This window comes from Verticillium dahliae, genomic scaffold, assembly GCF_000150675.1.
Source record: "Verticillium dahliae VdLs.17 supercont1.12 genomic scaffold, whole genome shotgun sequence".
In the NCBI taxonomy this organism is placed as follows: Eukaryota; Fungi; Ascomycota; class Sordariomycetes; order Glomerellales; family Plectosphaerellaceae; genus Verticillium; species Verticillium dahliae.
Genome location: NW_009276943.1, coordinates 587,541 through 606,578, shown reverse-complemented (window position 1 = coordinate 606,578; position 19,038 = coordinate 587,541). Strand labels below are relative to the sequence as shown.

Here is a 19,038-nt window from a genome sequence, read left to right as displayed (position 1 = left end):
TCCTGACCAGGCGGGGGCGACCTCGGGTATCTCTTGACGACTTCAAGCCTGGGTCCCGGCGGCCCGGCGGCCGCGAGATGGCCGTAAAAGGAGTCCAAGAGATGATCTGTCACAACCTACTGACGCCTCATCGCCAGCCTCTTTGCTCTCTCCCTCGCGAGATCGACCGCATCCCGCTCCCTCTAGCTCGACAGGATCTTGACAACCTCCTTCGCGATGGCGTCGCCGACCTCGACGGTGCCGGCGCTGCCGCCAATGTCCTTGGTGCGAAGACCGCCGTCGAGCACGTTCTTAACGGCGTCCTCGACCGCCTGGGCCTCCTTGGGCAGGTTGAGGGAGTAGCGGAGCATCATGGCGATGGAGAGGATGGTGCCGATGGGGTTGACGATGCCCTGGCCGGAGATGTCTGGCGCGGAGCCTGGAAGTTGTCAGCACCAGAGCATGTGACGCATGCTGCAGCGGGAGAAGACCTACCGTGGATGGGCTCGTAGATGCCGTTGCACCGACCCTTGCCGTCGGGAATACCGCTGAGACTCGCGCTGGGCAGGAGACCAATGCTGCCGGGGATGACACTCGCCTCGTCGGAGATGATGTCACCGAAGAGGTTGCTCGTGAAGACGACGCCGTTGAGCGCGCGCGGGCTCTTGATCATCATCATGGCCGCCGAATCGATGAGCTGGTGCTTGATCTCGAGCTGGGGGAACTCCTTCTCAAACACCTCGGTCGTGACCTTTCTCCACAGCCGGCTCGTCGCCAGCACGTTGGCCTTGTCAAGACTCCACACCGTCTTGTCGCCACGCGCAATGGCGAGGAAACCCGCAAGACGCGCCACACGCTCAATCTCTGGCCGGCTGTAGGGTTCCGTGTCCATGGCCTTGCCATCGCCGTTGTCCTCGATGCGGTCGCCGAAGTAAATGCCACCGGTCAGCTCACGAACCACGACAAAGTCGGTGCCGCGGCAGACCTCAGCCTTGAGCGGGGAGAAGTTGACGAGGGCGTCGGAGGCGAAGTTGCAAGGGCGCAGATTGCCGTAGGCACCCATCTCTTTGCGGAGGCGGAGGAGGCCCTGTTCCGGGCGGACGGCGCCGGTGCCCCATTTGGGGCCGCCGATGGCGCCGAGGAGCACGGCCGAAGCTGCGTTGGCGGCCGCGAGGGCCTCGTCGGTAAGGGGGGAGCCGGTAGCGTCAATGGAGGCCTGTCATTTTTTTTTTCTGTCAGAAACAGTGCGTATGGGTTGTAATCTTGGGGAAGAACTCACGCCGCCGAGGAGGTGTTCTTGGAGGTTGAACTTGACTCCAGAGCTGTTCGCCTCAACTGCCTTCAGGACCTGGTACAAACATGTCAGTCAACCAAGTACTCAATCGTAAACTTGAGTTCATGGAGAACTATCCCTACCTTGATGCCCTCGGCAACAACCTCGGGACCGCAGTGGTCGCCTCCAAACACTACAATGTCGTGGGTGGTCGCCATATCGAAGCTGTGTCAGTGATGGAAAATATGTACGGGTTCGTCGGAGAGAGGAGGGTCACGTAGAGTAATCGCAATGGACACTGCTCCAAATGGGGTATTCAAGAAATGGCTATTCGTTTCAAGTCGTACGGGAGATGTAGTTGTAGAGAGAAAGAGGAAGACGAGATTCTTGTTGAAGCAAAAGAGCAAGAACGAATTGCTCTGCCCAATACCTGCCCCGCGTCACGCAAAGAGTTCGGGTTCCAGCTACCCCGCATCCCGACATCGGAGAGCTTGCGCCCCGATCCAACCCGCCAGGGACCCGCTGACTCAGCCATACCCCTATCCTCCGTCTCAGTATTCAGCGTTCAGAGACATGCCACAAACAGCATGCGGCACCTCGGCTGGACGACAATTGCAAAACAGCCGAACTTAGACGAGGAATATTCTATTTTTTGCTATGTTCATATATGTATTCTTAAGATCCCCGGTAGATCGTGCCCCGGATGCTACCTGGGTTTTCGTATGTACTCGTGATGCCATCTGGTGCGTCGTCGCGCTACGCCCCTGCGTCCGACTTGTTACTGGAGCTCACTGGAGGAGCTGGTACTTCAGTTACTCCAATGGACCGCCTGGTTACCGGAACGACTTGAAGGACTTGTGTGCCAGCGGCGATGCGCCGACCGTCGCTAGCCCCGAGCCTCTATTAGAGTCTCGCATTCGCCCGCCCCTCATGTTCGGCGTGTTCGCACAGAAGGCACAAATGTACACGCTGGGCAGCATTCGTCGTGAGGCAATGTTGATGCACAGCCCGTGGAGCCACATCTCACAGGACTCACTGCACGGGAGATGAGTAAAGGAGACTGCGACCTTCTCTGGAATCAAAACTTACCACTGAACCATGAATCCCTCTCCATCGCCGTTTCGGTTGCAGACGCATCGAACAGCACGGCTCCCGACGTCCGTCGATGGCGTGGGGAAACCTCGCTCTAATCCCTTTGACGGTGATCCGGTGTGCGCTGGGAAGCTCCCCGTGCTGAATCGGTGAGACCGCTGCGCGCTGCCGGGCATCTGAATGCCCAGCTTCTGTCGGCTCTCGACTACGCGCCGCAGCTCGCTTGCCGCGTCACCGCTCGTGTCCGCCGTTCGTCCACCGCGTTGTGAGTCGTTCATCACGGTCTCTGCGTCACTCTCTGGATCCTGGCCGAAAGCGTCGCTGCTCAGCCTCGTAAAGCTAGCCAAATTCCGTTCGCTGACACTACGATGCGACGTGTTGAACCCAGACGCAATGGGTTTATGAGGGTCAGGCAAGGCAAATGATGCATTGCGGCTCGGGATGATGATTGGCTCGTCATCGGTTGAGGAGTCCTCATCTTCGGATTCGAAACTTCGTTCTCGGCGTGGCATCTCGTGCGACGGTCTCCTCCGCGCAGGACCTGCCGCGCCAGACTCTTCTACTATCATGGTTGTTTCTGCACGTGCTCGACCCTTGGAGTCGATGGTGAACTTGACGGACGTCCTGGTTCGTGGTGGTGCTGCTTCGGGGATCGAGGTGAGACTGGATAGACGAGTATGACTTTTTAATGGTGATATCCTTCCCGAGGATCGGACGCTTGGTGGCCTGTTCGAGCTGGTGGCCGCGGGTTGGGCGGGCGTCGGGCGTATGGCTGGCGCCAAAACCGGCAATTGTCGCCGTCCTCGATTCTCGCTGAAGCTCCTTTGTAGACCTCCAGGGCGGCCTGCGATCTTGTTGGGCGAACTCGCTGAAGCACGGTCGGGCCCTCGATTGGGCAGTATTTCCCTCGTACTGGCCGATCGACGCATATCCTGCCGCATGGGTGCCGTGGAAAGAGTCTGAGCGACATCGGCCATGGAGAAATGCGAGAGGGATTCGGCCTGGTTCACGCCAAAGCTTGCGTCCATGTCTGAGGACTGAGGTCGGCTGAAGAGTAGACCTGGGTCAACACCCACACCACTAGGGCTGATGATGCCAAACGGGTCATCAAGGCTCCCTGAGTACGAGTGCAACGGCATGCTAGCACTAGAGGTCAGCGTTCCACGACTCGGCATGGCCTGCTTGGGAGCCAGCGGCCTGTCCTTCCGGATTGGTTGACGGTGATCCTGGCCTTGTCGATTTTGTTGCTGGACTTGCTGTTGCTGCTGGTTCTGCAGTATCGAAGGGTTGTCCAAAAACATTTGGGTGGCATCGAAAGAGCCCAGCTGCCTGTGCGAGGATATGGGCGTTCCGAACACGCCGGTCCCGAAGCTCGCAAAATCCAAGTCCATGCCGGCCATGTCCGCCGAAGGATCCCAAAAACTCGCATTCGGCGCTACCGGTGCGGACATTGGATAGTCGAACATGTCCGAGGTTGATGCGAAAGACATGGTCTGCTGTTGAGGCGCTCCGGTCGTGGCGAAATCCGGATGGCCGTAGCCCTGATCGTTCTGCATGTTGTCCTTTTTGAGGCTGATAGCGAGCTTCCGCCCTCCCTTGTGGGCGGAAGGCGGAGGTGTGGCGGTCTGGCCTTCTACCTCTTCCACACCAGCCTTCTTCTTGGCTTTCTTCGTCGATCTCGGTTTTTGGGTTGTTTGTGAACTCGCTACAGGCTGGTGCTGCTCCGAGTACTCCTGCGGCTTGATCAGGCCAGGCGAAGAGGGGAGCCTCCTAGCTGGGTCGACGGGTGGGAGCGGGAGGTTGGGGTTCGCAGAGAAGTGGTTGACATGCGTCGCTATCTCGGCAGCCACACCGCCAGCAGAAAGCTGGCGCTTGTGTCCGAGCGAAGGGGGGCAGGAGGCGAGGCTGGCGGCGTGAAAGTCGCCAAAGGGGCCTTGAAGATTGCCCGGTGTGGTGTTGAAGACGGAGTATTCCTCGGCAAAGCGAGGCGTCCAGCCGTTCGAGTCGTTGAAAGAGTCTTGTCGGGCCTTGGGCGTCTGAAATACAGGACTAGGAAAGACGGCAGAGGTGGGTGTCTGTAGAGGGGTCGGCGGCTGAGCGTTTGGATCTCCAAAGCTGTAGGAAGCGGGAGGTTAGCGGAAATATTCGACCCGAGAACAAGCAGCGAAGTCAACGTGAAGACTTCTTCTCGCGTCGAGTGGATAGGTCAGGGCAGTGAAGGCAAGGCAGGCAGGAAGGTGGAGGTGGGGTCTTGCCTGGAAGCCTGGTGATCCCCACTCATAGCAATTTTGATGTCGTCGTGCACAACCTCAACGCAACCATGACAGTAGCCGCGGGGAGGAGATCAATGTTGGAGGTTGAACGGGATATCGAGCTGTGTGGTGTGCGGGTCGTAGCAATCGCTCTTCCACAAACGAGGGTGGGACAGGCAAAAGTCGAATGATGATTAGGTCAACTGTGAACTGGTCTGTATGTTAGGAATGCTCAAGATCGTGATGCGACATTCATCATAATTGAAGCTTGTGAACGACCGCCCGCCTGTGCGAGATGTTGTATGCCTGGCGGAGCAACTGCCCGGCGGGCGACGGGCCTTTCGTAAGTAATGGTTCTCGTCGGGCAATTAAGGTTGGCTCAAGCGAACCTGGTAGCAGGGGCGAGGGCGAGGGAGAGGGACGGAAGGTCGGCAGGGCAGAGAAAGGGAGAGGAGGGATGAGAAACAGGCGGCATACCGAAATGGGATGACAGACAAGATCGGAGGACACGAGGGATTCGAGATGTGAACGACGAGTGGCTGCCAAGCGTCGTGAGATTGATGCGAGCGACCAGAATAACGTAGACAAGTCAACCAGCCAACGTGGTCGTTCTCGGTAAGATGGCCACGAGCTTCCAGACAGCCCAGCTTGCTGAGGATTTGGGGCCAGGAGATTCTGGCGGTCGTGATCTGCCAGGCGGGATGGAGGAGCTTTGGTCGACGGGGTCTGTGCCTAGGGATTGGGCTGTAGCGGGCAAGCCAGCGAGTGAGTGAACCAAAACGGCCTTTGTGGTCTCGTAGCAAGACGGGCCGGGGCAAACGGTGAGCTAGGCACAATTGATCAAAAGCAAGCCAGCGAGAGAGGGAGAGAGGGAGGCGACAGCAAGGCAAGAATGAGGCTCGGGTCGCAGGTCTAAAGAAGATGGGCCGTGCTCTTGCGACCAGATCACAAGAACGTAATACACAAGATCCAAAAGAAGTGGTGAGGCAACGGCAAAGGAGGCAAGGTTGGAAGTAGGATGGGCGCCCTGTCAGATCAGGATCAATGCGTGTCTAGGTAGGTACCTTAGCTACCTCTAGGTAAAAAGGTATTCAAGGTAAGGTAAGGTATGCTGCATATCCCCCAGCGTACGTGCCTGGACTGGACAGGGGTTGGGCGGGTGATAGCTCAACTCGGAATCGAACGAACGGCAGGACGATGGAAGGGATAGGATGGGGGACCAAGGCCAAATGCCCCAATCTCTCACCTGCATCAACAGCTGCCAAGCGCGCCGCCGCCCAGTCCCAACAGCCTACATGTACCTACCTTAGGTACGTAGGGGAGGGCCAAATGACGGGAGGGAGGAAGAGTACCCAGGCACGACACCAGGCAGAGGTTGCATCAGTAGCACGCACGGCAGGGCCAGCAAGACGATCCGATGGAGGGATGATATGGAGCCGCTGGCACCCGAGCCGAGAGAAACCAGCCAGTTCCAGTTCCAGGCGGAGGTCCAGTTGCAGGAGGGAATCCCACTCCGAACTCTTTTAGCCTAGAGGCCGGCTCACTATGGCGTGCCCAAGGCCCCCCGCCAGCGCGAGTTCAGGCACACAGGCTCAGGTACAGGCTTGCACCATACATCGATCGCTACGATTGCCCGGTTAGAAGGCTGGGTCGTTCACCCAGGTACTAGGTACGGGAAATTGTTGGTGTGAATTTCCGCTGGCCAAGACTGCCCCATGACCGAAGGTCTAGAAAAGGTTCACGTTTCTCAGCCAGCTGTTCCTGTGTCTGGGATTCCCAGCTCGTTCGGCACTCAATGTCGGCTCAACGACAGCGGCAAGACAGCCTCCGGCTGCGTCGGTATCACGACTATGAGTCAAGCTCATCTTCGTCCTCTGACACGGACAAGCCTGAAGTCCGTACCTGGAGCCGTAGTTGGTGGCTGTAGCTGCGCCTGGCGGAGAGGGCAGCAAATCCTCGAATGGCATTGGTACTGGCAACATGCGGATGTGACACCACCAAAAAGTGCTAATCGACCTGCTGTATGCAGCCTTAACCCCGGTAACGTAAGCCCATGCCAAACATGGCTCTAGCCCAGGGGTCTCACCGAGCTGTGAGCTACAATCAGACTTGTTGCCGACAACGCAGTATGGGCATGATCCTTCCTCCCTTTCCTTGCCAAGACACCTAGTAACGACGAGCGAGACGCAGTACAGCCATCGGGGTTCTGTCGGTATGGAGTTAGGAGTCGAACACACATCTCCCTTCACTGAACCGCGCAAGTGGCCCTTTAGTTCGTAACTTCACAGTCGGGTCCACTGTGAACTGACATGATGTGCGAGGCACGATATCTCCATAGCGCTGAAAATCCAAGAGTCTGGGGCGCCGTAGCAGGGTTCACCCACGGAGGATGGCCCTGGGTATTCGCGCGAGGGGCAAGCGAGATCGCCATCCGGAGAGGGAGCACCGGCACTTCAGAGATGAGAGATCTGTTCACCATGCGCCATGGACCATCAATACCTGGGGCGTGCTACAGCTGCGGCGATCTGGCATTTTGAGTCCCGCATTGTTCTCTTTGGGACGGCCATGTTGGTTTGGGGGGCTTTGGTGTACAGGTCAGAGGCAGTGGGAAGGTTCATCGTGAAAAGGCCAACCTTAGATCCTCATATCCATCACATCGAAGGCGAACGACTGGCTGGGGAAAGCCCGAGCCGCCTGGTGACGACATAAAGCCCAAAACCAACTATCCCCTCTCAGCGCGCTCTGTCAGTGGTGGTGGTGGCGGCCGGCTCCTATTTGGCCATCCTCTTGCCATTGGCGCCGCCTCCGCATCGCTCACCTCCGAAGGCTGCCGACTTCATTTCCCCATTCAAGGACGATCATCCCCGGTTCAGCTGACATCCGGCCAGCAAAACCCTTCTAGGGGAGAGCACATGCCTTACGAGGACGGGCCGAGAACAAGACTCGCAACTGCGAGGTCTTGGTAAGAATAGCAGCACACACGACTTGCCGCGCCCTTCGTCTCGGTTATCTCTCATCTTACCTTCAGCCTAGTAGTGCCCGCCCGTGGCACTTTTCAGTATTGCGCAAATGTTGCGATCCTCCAGGCGCGCGGCCGCACAGCGTTGCGATCGTTCTGGGTCGAACGCTGTACTGCAGGCTCACACCACCCCGAGCTAGCTCGTCGACTATTATGCAGTCATCATCGAGTTGCCAGCCCTGCCAGGCTACCAATGAGTCAGGATCGGCTCGTTGATCCGCCGTTGTCAAGTTGTCGTCTGTGTAGGACTTTCCGAGTCCACGACGGTCTCGGGCTATCGGTAAATGGAAGAGATGCCATCGTTGGCCGTTCGACCGAGATTCTACCAATGCGATGGCATTACGAGAACCAAGGCCCAAACGAGTTTTGGAGTCTCCTGGATTTGTCGCGCCCATTTCGCTGACAATTGAGCCGATGTCTCACGCCAATGCAGCGGCTCCCACATCCCTTGCTTGACGATAGCATCCCGTCTTTGCATATCTTCGTGGAAACACATGGGGTTCTCCGCAGAGCGCAGCGGGAAGACAAGTATTTCTTTCCAAGACTGTTGAGGTCGCAGCCGCTCAGTCTCGCAAGGTGCTATTGAGAGAAGTGAGACGGCATCCTCCAAAGGTGTTCTGAGAGCATGCCTTCCATTCCAGCACACGACGAGATAGGTCGTTGTTGTAGTTTCGGAGCAAGTTGTGCGGTTGGCTAGGTGGAAGCTTTCAGCGCGCTCCGAACCCCCAGATGAAGAGCGAGCGACATCTCCGTGCAGTGCTAACTGGAGGCCGCGTGCTTGTAGTATGTGCCCTCGGAAACGTCAAAATTCGGACCGGAATGTGTTGATCTGCGTTGGTCTTTCTGAGGTATGGCATGATGCTGCCATGATGGATTGTCGACAACCGCCATTTTTAGGGTCTGGGTTTGAGTAGGTATGCAATGGAAGGGAGGGAACCAAGCTACCCATGTCGACACTAGAGTACCTCACTTAGGTACTTGGGTACCTACATACCTACCAGGTACCTTACATCACACATGGGTGGCACATGTCGGTGGCTTACGCAGACAGATGTGGCTTGGTTGGTGCAACAGCTGGAAAGGCTCGGCACGTGGAAAGTGGATTACGGACTCCCGAACATCCAGCAGCGGACGACCTCATACCTCAAACACGACTTGTTACAGGGGCTCATACAAAGTTCTTTCGGCTTCATGATCATCTCAATTGTCGGAAACAAGTCACTCAATTTCAAATTACATCCACCGCGGTGGCACGGAACCCAGAGATTCTTGAGACAAAGTGATGGCTGCGGCCCCGACTTTGATGGGTTTGGCAAGGGGGGCCGATCTCACGATGCCCTCCGGCGAAACATCTTAAACAAAGAACTATGGACGCCGCCGTGACATCGAACCAAGATCAAACACATTCAACTCCAAACATAAAGAGAATCCAGTCCAGACAGATCGGGCTTGCTTCTCGGACGGCGAAACGCCAATTGGCCAGAAAAGGTCCTCACCGTCCCAGGCATCTTCCCACAACAGGTTTCCCCTGCAGGAAGCCAGCCCCCTCAGGCAGGCTGATAGACGACCGGAAGACATGCCGAAAGTTCTCGGCCACACGTATGCGAAGCAAACCCGTCACACGCCCGCCGGAAAAGTCTCGCCCCTTCCCACCATCACAACTCTCGAACCCCTTCACGCCCCCCCCCCCCATCAAAGGCTATATACAGTAAACACAACCTCACACGACGCTTCGCTCACTCGTATCCCTACCCTCTGGCCAGGGTGACCCATCCAGACCCGAGGTCTTTTGCCCACTTATCTCAGTGCCGGCATACCCCAAACCAAAACCTGCCAGCTCAAACTCCTTACCATCACCCTACCCCTTTCAGCCCTCTAGCCTCACCACCATTAACACCTCCGATACCCAGGTCAGGCACACGCCCCCCCCCCCCCTTCGGCCTAGCAGAGCATGTGGCCCCTCCCACAAGGCGAGAGTAAGCATGATCGTCTGCCCATCAACTCTCACGCCCAACCTTGTCCACCCTTCCGGATGGAAACGCATCTTCCTCTCAAGCCGCCGCATGAATGTACGAGATTAGATGACTCGCCCTCTCCACGAAACCTGCTCCTTCGGCCCCTGCTCCGCGCGTCGTCGTGTCCTCTCTACGGAACCAAACCAAATCGATCACCGTGATCTGTCCCAGGATCCAGCAAGATGTAATTCCCCTCCAGCAAAACTTATACTCCCCGCTACTGGCTTGGCGCCAAACTTCCATAGCTGCTGTCATCAGCTCGTAGTCCGGCCGACCAGCCGTCCAACGACACCGGATGCCCCTCCCCAGAATGTAATAGAGTGCATTTTCCGGGCTTCTGGGTGATGTCAATGATGGTAGAGCCAGCCACTCGATCGTCCGAGCTCCTAGTGCCACTTGCCATCCCATTGAGTTGCTTCTTAGCCTCCTGTTCGTGATGCGTTGGCAGCCTCATGAGACTCTATCCCTGCCGGGGCCCTGAGGCTGTGTCCGCCTTGCTGACCATCACCCCCCCCTTCCCCTCCATTCCCGCTCCACACCGTAAAGTCCGCCGCTTCGTACTTGGCAGCGACAAGTTTGTGTGCCTGGCGTGGTCCACACTCGTCCCACCATCTATGCGACGATGAACCTCGAGTCCAGCTTTGTGGGACGTGGGACACTGTCAACACGTCTGCTCGTCTTGCTTTGACCCCTCCGTCCTGCTATACCGACACCACACGTTGGGAGCGGATGCTTTCAGCCCTGTCAAGCCACCCAGATCGTGACTGAACGGAAGTCCCGAGAATTGAGAATCAAATTCAGATAATAATATGCATTCGTCAAGAACGAGCAATAAGGCCAATCCCTTCTATCGTCATAAACTACCCAAGAGCCTGCCTACACCGCTCAGGGGCTTGAGCCCCCTTTGTTCTCATGGCCCATCCGTTCCGTGGTATCCTGGTTCCATCCTTGCCACCTCCTTGCTCCGAGCTACTGGCGCGGTAGACCTGGCTATCTAGGATTAAGAAAAAGATCAAGCGTGAATGTGACAGTAACAATAAAGGAAAAGGAAAGGAAATATTGTTGGGAAGGAACGTAGCAGAAAAGAAATGGAGGATCGTGTACCTGTCTCCCCGTTCTCGAAAGTCGAACTCGTCCACAGCGGCTGCGCTGCGGCGCTGCTGAACGTAAAATGCTGCCGAGCCTTCTGCCCGAAGGACTTCTCGGATCAGCCACTGACATTCCCCAACCGTCTATATACCCAAACCCGTCATCATCATGTCGAAGAACTGTAAAAGAGCTTCGTTACGGCGTGACACAAACCGCAGTAGGCATGGGCTGCGTGTCAGAAGCAGGACAAAGAAGATGGAAGCAAAGTCGTGATTCATCCGTTCACAAGCCTCGTAGAGGATTGTTTCAGATCATATTCGGGATCCCGCCCAATGGACTGGACATCATGTTATGCATGTGATCTTGGCTCACGTGCAGCATGGGAGGTGGGGGATGATGGCAATGCCCGTGTTGAGACATCTGTGCCGGCGTCGGCGTGCTGGTGGTGGAGAGAGCCGCCGGTGTCATTTGTGGGGTGATAGGGGCTTGTGCCTGTGTTTGCGACTCCGACTTGGGCCTAGCCATCGTCGAGGCCGCCAAGGCTCTCGTGTTGCTGCTTTCTCGCCGACGCTTTGGGCCATCCTTGATCTTGGGATGGGTGTGACACTGGAACCAATGGTTAGCACTTCTGCAAAATTCTGCATCACACTTATCCAGCTTACCTTGTACGCATGCCTAAACCACGTAGTCCCCTTCTTCTTGCTGCTCACTAGAGCGATCCACTCGTTGCAGCTGCCACAAAGACCTTCCCAGACATCCGGGTTGCCATCCATGCGACGGGTTTCGTGAGGTTCTTGGAAAGGGCTTCCCGTGGCCGCACTGATGCCATGTGTGAAGGACTTATCGTACCAGAAGGCAGAGTTCTTCAGGACGAGCCAACGACCAGGCTTGCATATTCCGCACCATCCCTCGCGCTTGTTGCCATGTCCACGTACCCATCGGGGAGTATACAAATCTCCCTCGAATCGCAGCTCTTGCTCGTGGGGCACAAGGTCAGGGTCTGATGGGTTCATGTCCTCGGGCGGGGGAGGAATCTGTTCCTCATGTAGCGCGGCGTAGAGATCAGGGGGATCGGACAAGTCAGCATAGTGACCGTGCAGGGCATGCGGGTCGGCGTTGCTCGATAGCATACGGAAGAGGCCATGAGACATCAGGGGAGGCGGTTGTTCGAATCGCTGAGGCTCGGGATGAAAGCCCTGCGACGGCACCTGGGAGGGCAGGAACATGTTGCTCTGCGGATACTGAGGAGGTCCGGGTATCCAAAAAGGATGCTGCTGAGCGGCTTGTAGGTTGTTGAAGCTCAAGGGAACATGCTGGTGCTGTATCGTCGGGGAGCCGTTCCTCGAGGGCAGCCGCTGGTGGGCACCAAAGGCGTCATGCCCCGGGTGATAGACAAAGGGCGACGGTCGTCGTTGAGGCGTGGTACCATAGGTGCCTGTCGACCACCGCTTGTTCTGGGGCCTGTCGACACTATAAGGGGCAGATCGTACCCCGGGCCTAGGAGATGGCGATGCGCGTCCTCGACTTTGTGTCCTGACAAGCTCCGTCCTACTCTGAGGCGTCATTCGTGGGGACGCAACCGGGGAGAGTTGGGTCGACGACATGAGAGAATTGCGATTCGACAGCGGAGGGTAGTCGGAGCTGAAGGAGGGCGCCTCAGAGAGGGCGGCAGAAAAGTCGTCATATGAGGGCATGTCAGACAATGCCCCCGAGGTGGACATGGTGAATGACGAGCCAGACATGCGCCTTGGGCGTGGACCGTTGTCGAAGGTGAGGGGCTCGCCGTCTTTGGCGTGATTGGCAAATCTCAAATCAAGAACGGGAATGGCTTCATCAGTCGTGAAGGCCTGGCCGATGGTGAGGCTTGGATCCAGTCCCTCAATATCGTAGCTGTCAGGGCACGGCTTTTGGTGCCATCCTGATCACTTGTTAGATCTGATTTGGTCAACAAGCTGATGAGTTCTCACCATGATCCATTGGATTACAAGTGGCGTGGTAAAAGTCCTGTTGCTGGTGGACTGATCCAGGGCGAGAAATCACACCGTTGGGTGTTGTCTGAAAGGGAAGAGCCGAAGAGTCCCAGGGTGAGAGTGCGCCAAAGTCCTCGCCTACGGGGAAGGAAAAGCCCTCGTGGATAGTTGCTGGGCGAGGTCGCATGCCATGTGTTACGGGAGTTGTCCACATGCCATTTGACTGTGGCTGTGACATGGCCTCAGACGTCACGGGGAGTTCGCTGCCGTTCATGGTGACAATGGGTGTGCTGCGGGGCGGATGGTCTCTGGTGGTGAACCTAGTCGTGTTGGGTTGGAGGGCGAAGGACGGTGTATGTATTTGTTGCCGGCTGCATTGGAGTGTGTGAGTCTTTGTCCGCGGGACTGGAGAGAGGGATGGGACTGACAACTGTGCCTGGCCCGCGTCCATGGTTGCAGGAGGTGGCAGGGGCGAGCAGGGAGGGAGGTAGTCAGGGTATTATGGGTTGATGCTGGGAGGTAACGGTGCGTTGTTAGCATGACTTCCCTGAGCGAGGGACCCTGAGCCTGGTGGACTGGACGGGCGAGTGCCGGCTCCACTACGCGTACGTCTCCACGCGCGTGTCAAATGCGCCAGACTCTAGTGAACGTAGAACATACGTACCTGGCAGATTCGTGGCACAGAGACCGGGTCGAGATTGGTAGATCACAGAAGTCTCCAACGGCGAGGAGGGCGAGGGGCCTCGTGCGTGGGTTGACAGATCGACTGAAGACGAAGTTGTGGCGTGTAGGAGAAAGGCGTTAAGGACAGTGACCTCGCGCTGAGGCTCCGGACGTCGGGGTTGGATTGTCGGGTTCGACACAACTAGCCAGCGACAGTGATGAAGGAGTGTGGTTGAGTCGTTCCCGAGGAAGCAACTAGGTCGGCGACTCGTCTTGTTGTTGTACGACTCCAGGTGGACTAGATGGGAAGGAAGGAGCCAGCTCCCGGCAATATTATAGACAAGAGGGGGTATGTCTGGTGATAAAGAAAATATTATAACTAGTGACCGGGCAAAAAGGAGTGACTGGTTTGGACTAGACTGGTAAGAAGCAATGGTGGGCAGAGATTCCGTGTGAGTGGAAGCGGAAGAGGAGCAAAAGAGGGCAGCAAGAGGGGCGGTGCCGAAGGACCCTGGAGGTATAAAAGAAGTAGGGCGGGCAAAGAGGCATCATCCATGAACAGAACCAAAGGCTCAGCACGGCCAATTCGGAACGTCGGTAGCAGCTAAGCCGGATTCTCTGATACAAACGTCTTGACGTCTGTGAGCTTGGAGGGACGAGGACTCGCTTGGCCTGCTCGGGACGAAGGAGAGGGCGGAGTCTGCCAGTAGAGAAGCAGGGGGGCAAGGGTATAGAGGAGTGGAGGGGTGGTTTGACGAGGACCATGGGCAGGGCTGGGGTCCGCCAGCGCTGTCCGCCGATGGGATGGGTGCGTAGGAGAGAGAGGTCGATGGATGCCGATGAGGCAGGGACAGGTCCACCAGTGACTCTTTTGGGAAGAGGCGACAAGGATCCAACATGTTGACAGGGCTGTACCTGGGACACAGACGTAGTACCACTCGAAGGCCCTTGGTGGTGGTGTGGGGAACCGACCGATCGAGGAGGTCAAGGACTGTGAGAACGACACGAAGGAGACTAAAGTGGCAGTGGGCGAGTTGTGCACCGGCCAGAAGTCGCCCACTCCAACGTCTGAGCACCACGGCCGCGCCGATATTGCGTCCTGAATCTCTCAACGACTCGAGGGACGCGATGACGTTGGGTGTTCGTTCTGACGCGTCTTGCGCCCGCGTTCCATTGTCTTCGGAAGCGGCCACGGCACCGAGTCCCCGCGCGCTCTCGCTGGGAAGCGGATGCTCAAAACCAGGGCGCCCGGCTGCTGTCCTTTGTGGAATATCGACGAACCTAAAGAGGAAAAGGAAACGAACGAGGTGACTTGTCTCGTCCGATCCCAAACACTCGAAATTTGGCGGTAGCTTGTATGCACACCAAGGAGCCTGATGAACAGCAACGAGGTACTGCGTTGAGATGGCACGTTGGCGGCGGCTCTGGATGCTATGCGCAAAGAGTCTCACTCGAGCAGAAAAGACGAACGAGAATCGTTCAATGTTCCGCAGCACGGCATCATGCGAGGCGCGTGGTGGACCGGGCATCTGGCGTGTCAGCGGGGAAGGAGAGTCAAAAAAAGACAAATCATCGGTGATACCCTGGCAAAAGAGCCCGCAGACAAGACGCCCAGCATGTAGCAACACAAGTGGACTCCGAGCTCCCGATGCGTGGGCCAGGCCAATGAAGCCCGGGCCCGTAGATCAAGAACAGAAGTGTTTTGGCAGTGCAAGAGGGTCGAGCAGGGATGCCTCTTGTTCTGACAATTCGTTCGACAGGTTGACTTGGCTTGTGGCTGTTCAGAGCAAGACACCAGGCAATTCCCCACAGGATGGATGATTGACGCCACGGAACTGTTCAGCAGATCCGGGCCCGTTGCCGATGTGACGCCATGATTGCTCGTGAGCCCAGGTTCCGCCCTGCAAATCGTGATTCTTGAAGAAATCCATAGCTGTCGATGCATCAGTGCTTTCTGCTCGGTAGAGGGCGCCGTTCTATCAGAGACAACGGGAAGCGCCAAAGGTATTGGCGCAGCAGTTTAGCCGACGCAAGACCAGCCGAATGGAGCGTCTGGCGCTCAAGGCTGAGGCCTAGATAGGAAGTGAGAGAAAGTAAGGAGGCGGCTGAGCCATGTGGATGTGGTGGATGGAGGTGTATCATGATCCAAGGCAAGGTTCAGTGGACCAGCTCCGTGCTGGGTTTGTGGGGGTTTTGGGGGTTCCGGGGCCCCCCCCCCCCCCCCCCCCCCCCCCCCCCCTGGTGGGGTGGAGTGGTGAAGCGAGGAGAGCTTTCGAGGTACATTTGTCCGTACTAGGCTTCCGGGTAGCAAAGCACCAGAACGAGTACGAGGGCGGGCAGTGGAAGTCTGTTGGATTGATGAAGAGGGTGGCTGGAGTGGAACCTTTGGGTCGTGGGTCGTGGAGAAGGGGGAGAGAGTGGTCTGGGGCCATATTGGCGCACCACCCACCTCACGTTGCCCTCAGCCCATCCAGGACATCTCAATGGCCGAGTCGGAACAACAGCGGGCGACAGAGTATCACTGCTGGTGGAGGGTATAGAACACTCTGTTAAACGTCTTGATTGGCGTTTGTGGTTGGTTTGTCCCGTTTCCCGACTAAATCGTGCCTTGTCGACGACCATGGCTCTCGAGGCAGCCGAATCTTGGTCGAGAAGAGGGCGTACGGAGCCGGGCATGTTTGAGGTTAACTTTGAGCTGGTGGGCGACGCGTCCTGATTTGCTGCTTAGGTCAGCTTTCCTTTGACGCACCTTTGGCAGGCCTGGCAGGCACCTTACGGCAACCAGGGGCAGGGCCAACCTGTTGGGCGGGGCAAGGCAAGCAAGGCCACCTCGGACCTGAAGGAGTGGAACCCCTCGCTGCACCTCCAAGCTGCACTGCACCTGCCTGGCTTGCCATTGTCAGGGCCAACACAGCCTGTGACTTGCTGGACGACTCTGAAGGAGGGGCGGCTTCAGGGGCGCTACTGCCTGCAGGCTGTCTCAGATCTGTCACAGACCGAGACACCCTTGTCTGGGGGAGGATTCTTGGCCACAGAATCGTCAGGTACGATGGAGCCGGGGTCCTGAAGAATTTCAGTGTACCCGTTCGATTTCCAAATACCTGTCTTCACCTGCCTGTCTGCCAGCTTACCTACCTACCACCTTACCTACCACCTTAGGTAGGTACCTTACAGTCCTGCGCCCTCACGATCTGTTTTGGGGTCCGCCCGCCTCGGGTCTTGATGTGTATCGGCAGTTTCTCACGACCTGTAACATCGGGAATGACCGTTCAGGTGTGCGACAGCCCGTCTTCGTTAGCCCTCCAACCTTGGCTTGACGGCGCCCCAAAAACACGATGCCTTCATCTCGTTCACACGCGCCATTTCTTCTAGCTCGCGCTCTAGAAATCCGTCATCTGCCTTCACCCCACTGTCTTGGCATCCCATCATTGCCTTTGCATCTAGATGATAGCTTACCATCCATCGACTTGCCGCTGCTGTGAGGCTGATGGGTGGGCTGAGAATTATACTTCCGGCGTCCCCACAGGTGAGCCTATCGCTCTGTTGCCTGCCCAAAACCGTTTCTTTGAACCCACCCGCCACGTTTGAAGTCGTGCGCGAGACGTGGCACGATGGCACTATGATCCGAGTGCATTCGCTCTCCCTCGAAATTACCCGACTCCTTACAATCCTTCACAGGGGCCACAGGTCTCGGCCGCCACTTACTGTTCCTACCTGGGTACCATTTACCACCCACGACTGATGTGCGCTGTTTCGAGAAGCCTTCTGCTCGTTTGATGTTTCCCCCACCAGGACGAATCGAAAGCTGCAGGCCTGAAGAGCCTGCAGGCAATTGACAGTGCGTGGCGATGCCTGATCGCTGAGCAAGCTTCATGTATTGCATCCAATTGGTTGGAGCGCTGAATATCCGAGTCCGAATCGTCAGCCAACCGAGCCATGCTTTTCTCCTCTCCCCACTCGAAAAAGCCTAGTGGACGGACTCTGCTGATCAAATGGTAAGGCCTGGACGTTTGAGAAAAGAGTTTTGCTTGCATTGGCCAACAGCCTTCTGCCGGTTGTGCCTCGCTGGACACGTCGTTTCTTCAGTTCGTTCCGTGGTTGGGTCTGTTTGGCCTTAAGCAGCCTCCACTATAGCCTCCGCAAAGCCGGGATACCCGTGATAATTAGCATCATGCACTCCAGCCAGTAGTGGCCACTGGTTTCCACTGTCGAATCCCCCCACACCCTCTCCCCCGGGTGTGGTTGGAGTGTGGTTGGAGACGCAGGCTCAAAGGGCCAGACAGTTTATCTTGTTTTTTTAATCTGGGCGTGGTACTCACTCGTGATTACCACCCCTAAGCTAGTCTTGGTGTAGGCAAATTGGTTCTCTTTGAATAACGACGCCGTCGGACGAAATGGGAGCTTAGGTCGTGGGGCTCACCGTCCACGCTAGTGAGACCGAAGAAGGCGACGAGCCGAGTTGCGAGCCTTCCCAGGCAGAGAAGAGGATGACTTACCGATATCCCAAAAAAAAAGATATACTAACAGGACCACCTGCTTTGCATTGGGCCGCGACGACACAGGACGAAAGAAGGAGCTCGAGGCCGTGCGACGTATAGTCTCTGTCGCGCCTTGGCCGTTTCCATCAGTCTTCCATTAGACCTTCTGTGGAGACTAAGGTCTCGGTCTGGCCGCCGAGCAGGGACCCATCCTCGTCCCGCATGAAGATGCCGCATACATTAGGAAATTGAACCACCATTCCCCGCCGCCGCCGTCGTCTTATCACAGCTCTTATGGAGATCACCGGCCAATTATGACGCGATCCACCCCCGCCGTCCCCCCTCGCTGACGGCCTCCTGGTTGCAGTTGGCCAGGTCAGGCGGCGAATATGAGGACGACACAAGCCCAAGCCCCTTGACGCTTTGAGCAATGGAGAAACTCGAGGCCGACAGGGCACCCTTCATCCCCTCGCGGTGTGGAAGATCCTTGGCTAGCGGGATAGAACCTTGGTTCTTACTATCCTCTGGGGGTTTTGACGATGGTGGGATGACGGATCGCCCAGATCTGGGGCTGCTACCTACCGACTCGGTCCGTCTAGCACAGTCTGGAGTCGGCTGCCAAGAGTATCGTGTTAGTCGAATGGCCGACGAGCAATTCAATTCTCTATTTCAAACTCAGGTCGGACGACCAAGCGACTAGTTCAAAGGCACACCAATCGGGACAACACATGGGATGAGGACCACCGCCGTCTTCACCGTCAGAAAAGCGCCACAGAAAAAGAAGAAGAGAAAAAAAGGAAAGGACAAAACCAATTGCCGGTGATACAGGAGGCTGAAAGGCAGGAGAAGCATCTCCGTCGAAGCTCATTACATGGTAGGTTCGATATGCATTGAATGCCTTGACGTGGCGTGGGGCCATCCAGCCAAGTCCCGATGTTGCATTCCGTCAAGATGATCCAAACATATCAGCTGCGCGAGGCGCTATCTGGGGATCGCGAGGCAGCCATCTGCTGAGGCAGGGCAGAGGAAGCAAGGTCCCAGTCATGCAAGGCCTGCATCTTGGACTCAATCGTAAGGTTTTTGACTCATTCAAGGTTTGCTTCTTTCTACCATGCATTATTGATCACCAAATGAGAAAAGGGGAAAACTGGGTCAGGTATCCTGTTGATCTGACGGTGCACATGGTAGTTGGTGGCTCAAAACCTTGA

General features: G+C 56.7%; 3 protein-coding genes across 3 annotated transcripts; all 3 read right to left on the bottom strand.

Moving 5' to 3' along the window:
* Positions 1-182: 182 nt before the first annotated feature.
* VDAG_06467 (3-isopropylmalate dehydrogenase) lies at positions 183-1,470 on the bottom strand (the record flags this gene model as incomplete). The annotated part of the gene is made up of 4 exons (XM_009658845.1): positions 183-418; positions 475-1,195; positions 1,259-1,327; positions 1,396-1,470. The coding sequence occupies 4 exons, from the start codon at positions 1,468-1,470 to the stop codon at positions 183-185; spliced, it is 1,101 nt and encodes a 366-aa protein (XP_009657140.1).
* An 867-nt stretch (positions 1,471-2,337) lies between these two features.
* VDAG_06466 (uncharacterized protein) lies at positions 2,338-3,900 on the bottom strand (the record flags this gene model as incomplete). The annotated part of the gene is made up of 1 exon (XM_009658844.1): positions 2,338-3,900. One exon carries the CDS (start codon positions 3,898-3,900, stop codon positions 2,338-2,340), a length of 1,563 nt encoding a protein of 520 aa, XP_009657139.1.
* A 7,125-nt stretch (positions 3,901-11,025) lies between these two features.
* VDAG_06465 (uncharacterized protein) lies at positions 11,026-13,786 on the bottom strand (the record flags this gene model as incomplete). Its single annotated transcript, XM_009658843.1, has 7 exons — positions 13,354-13,786; positions 13,118-13,201; positions 12,687-13,060; positions 12,258-12,637; positions 11,655-12,173; positions 11,382-11,606; positions 11,026-11,325 (listed from the first exon to the last, which is right to left on the bottom strand). The coding sequence occupies exons 2-7, from the start codon at positions 13,138-13,140 to the stop codon at positions 11,026-11,028; spliced, it is 1,821 nt and encodes a 606-aa protein (XP_009657138.1). The 5' UTR covers positions 13,141-13,201; positions 13,354-13,786.
* Positions 13,787-19,038: the final 5,252 nt, after the last annotated feature.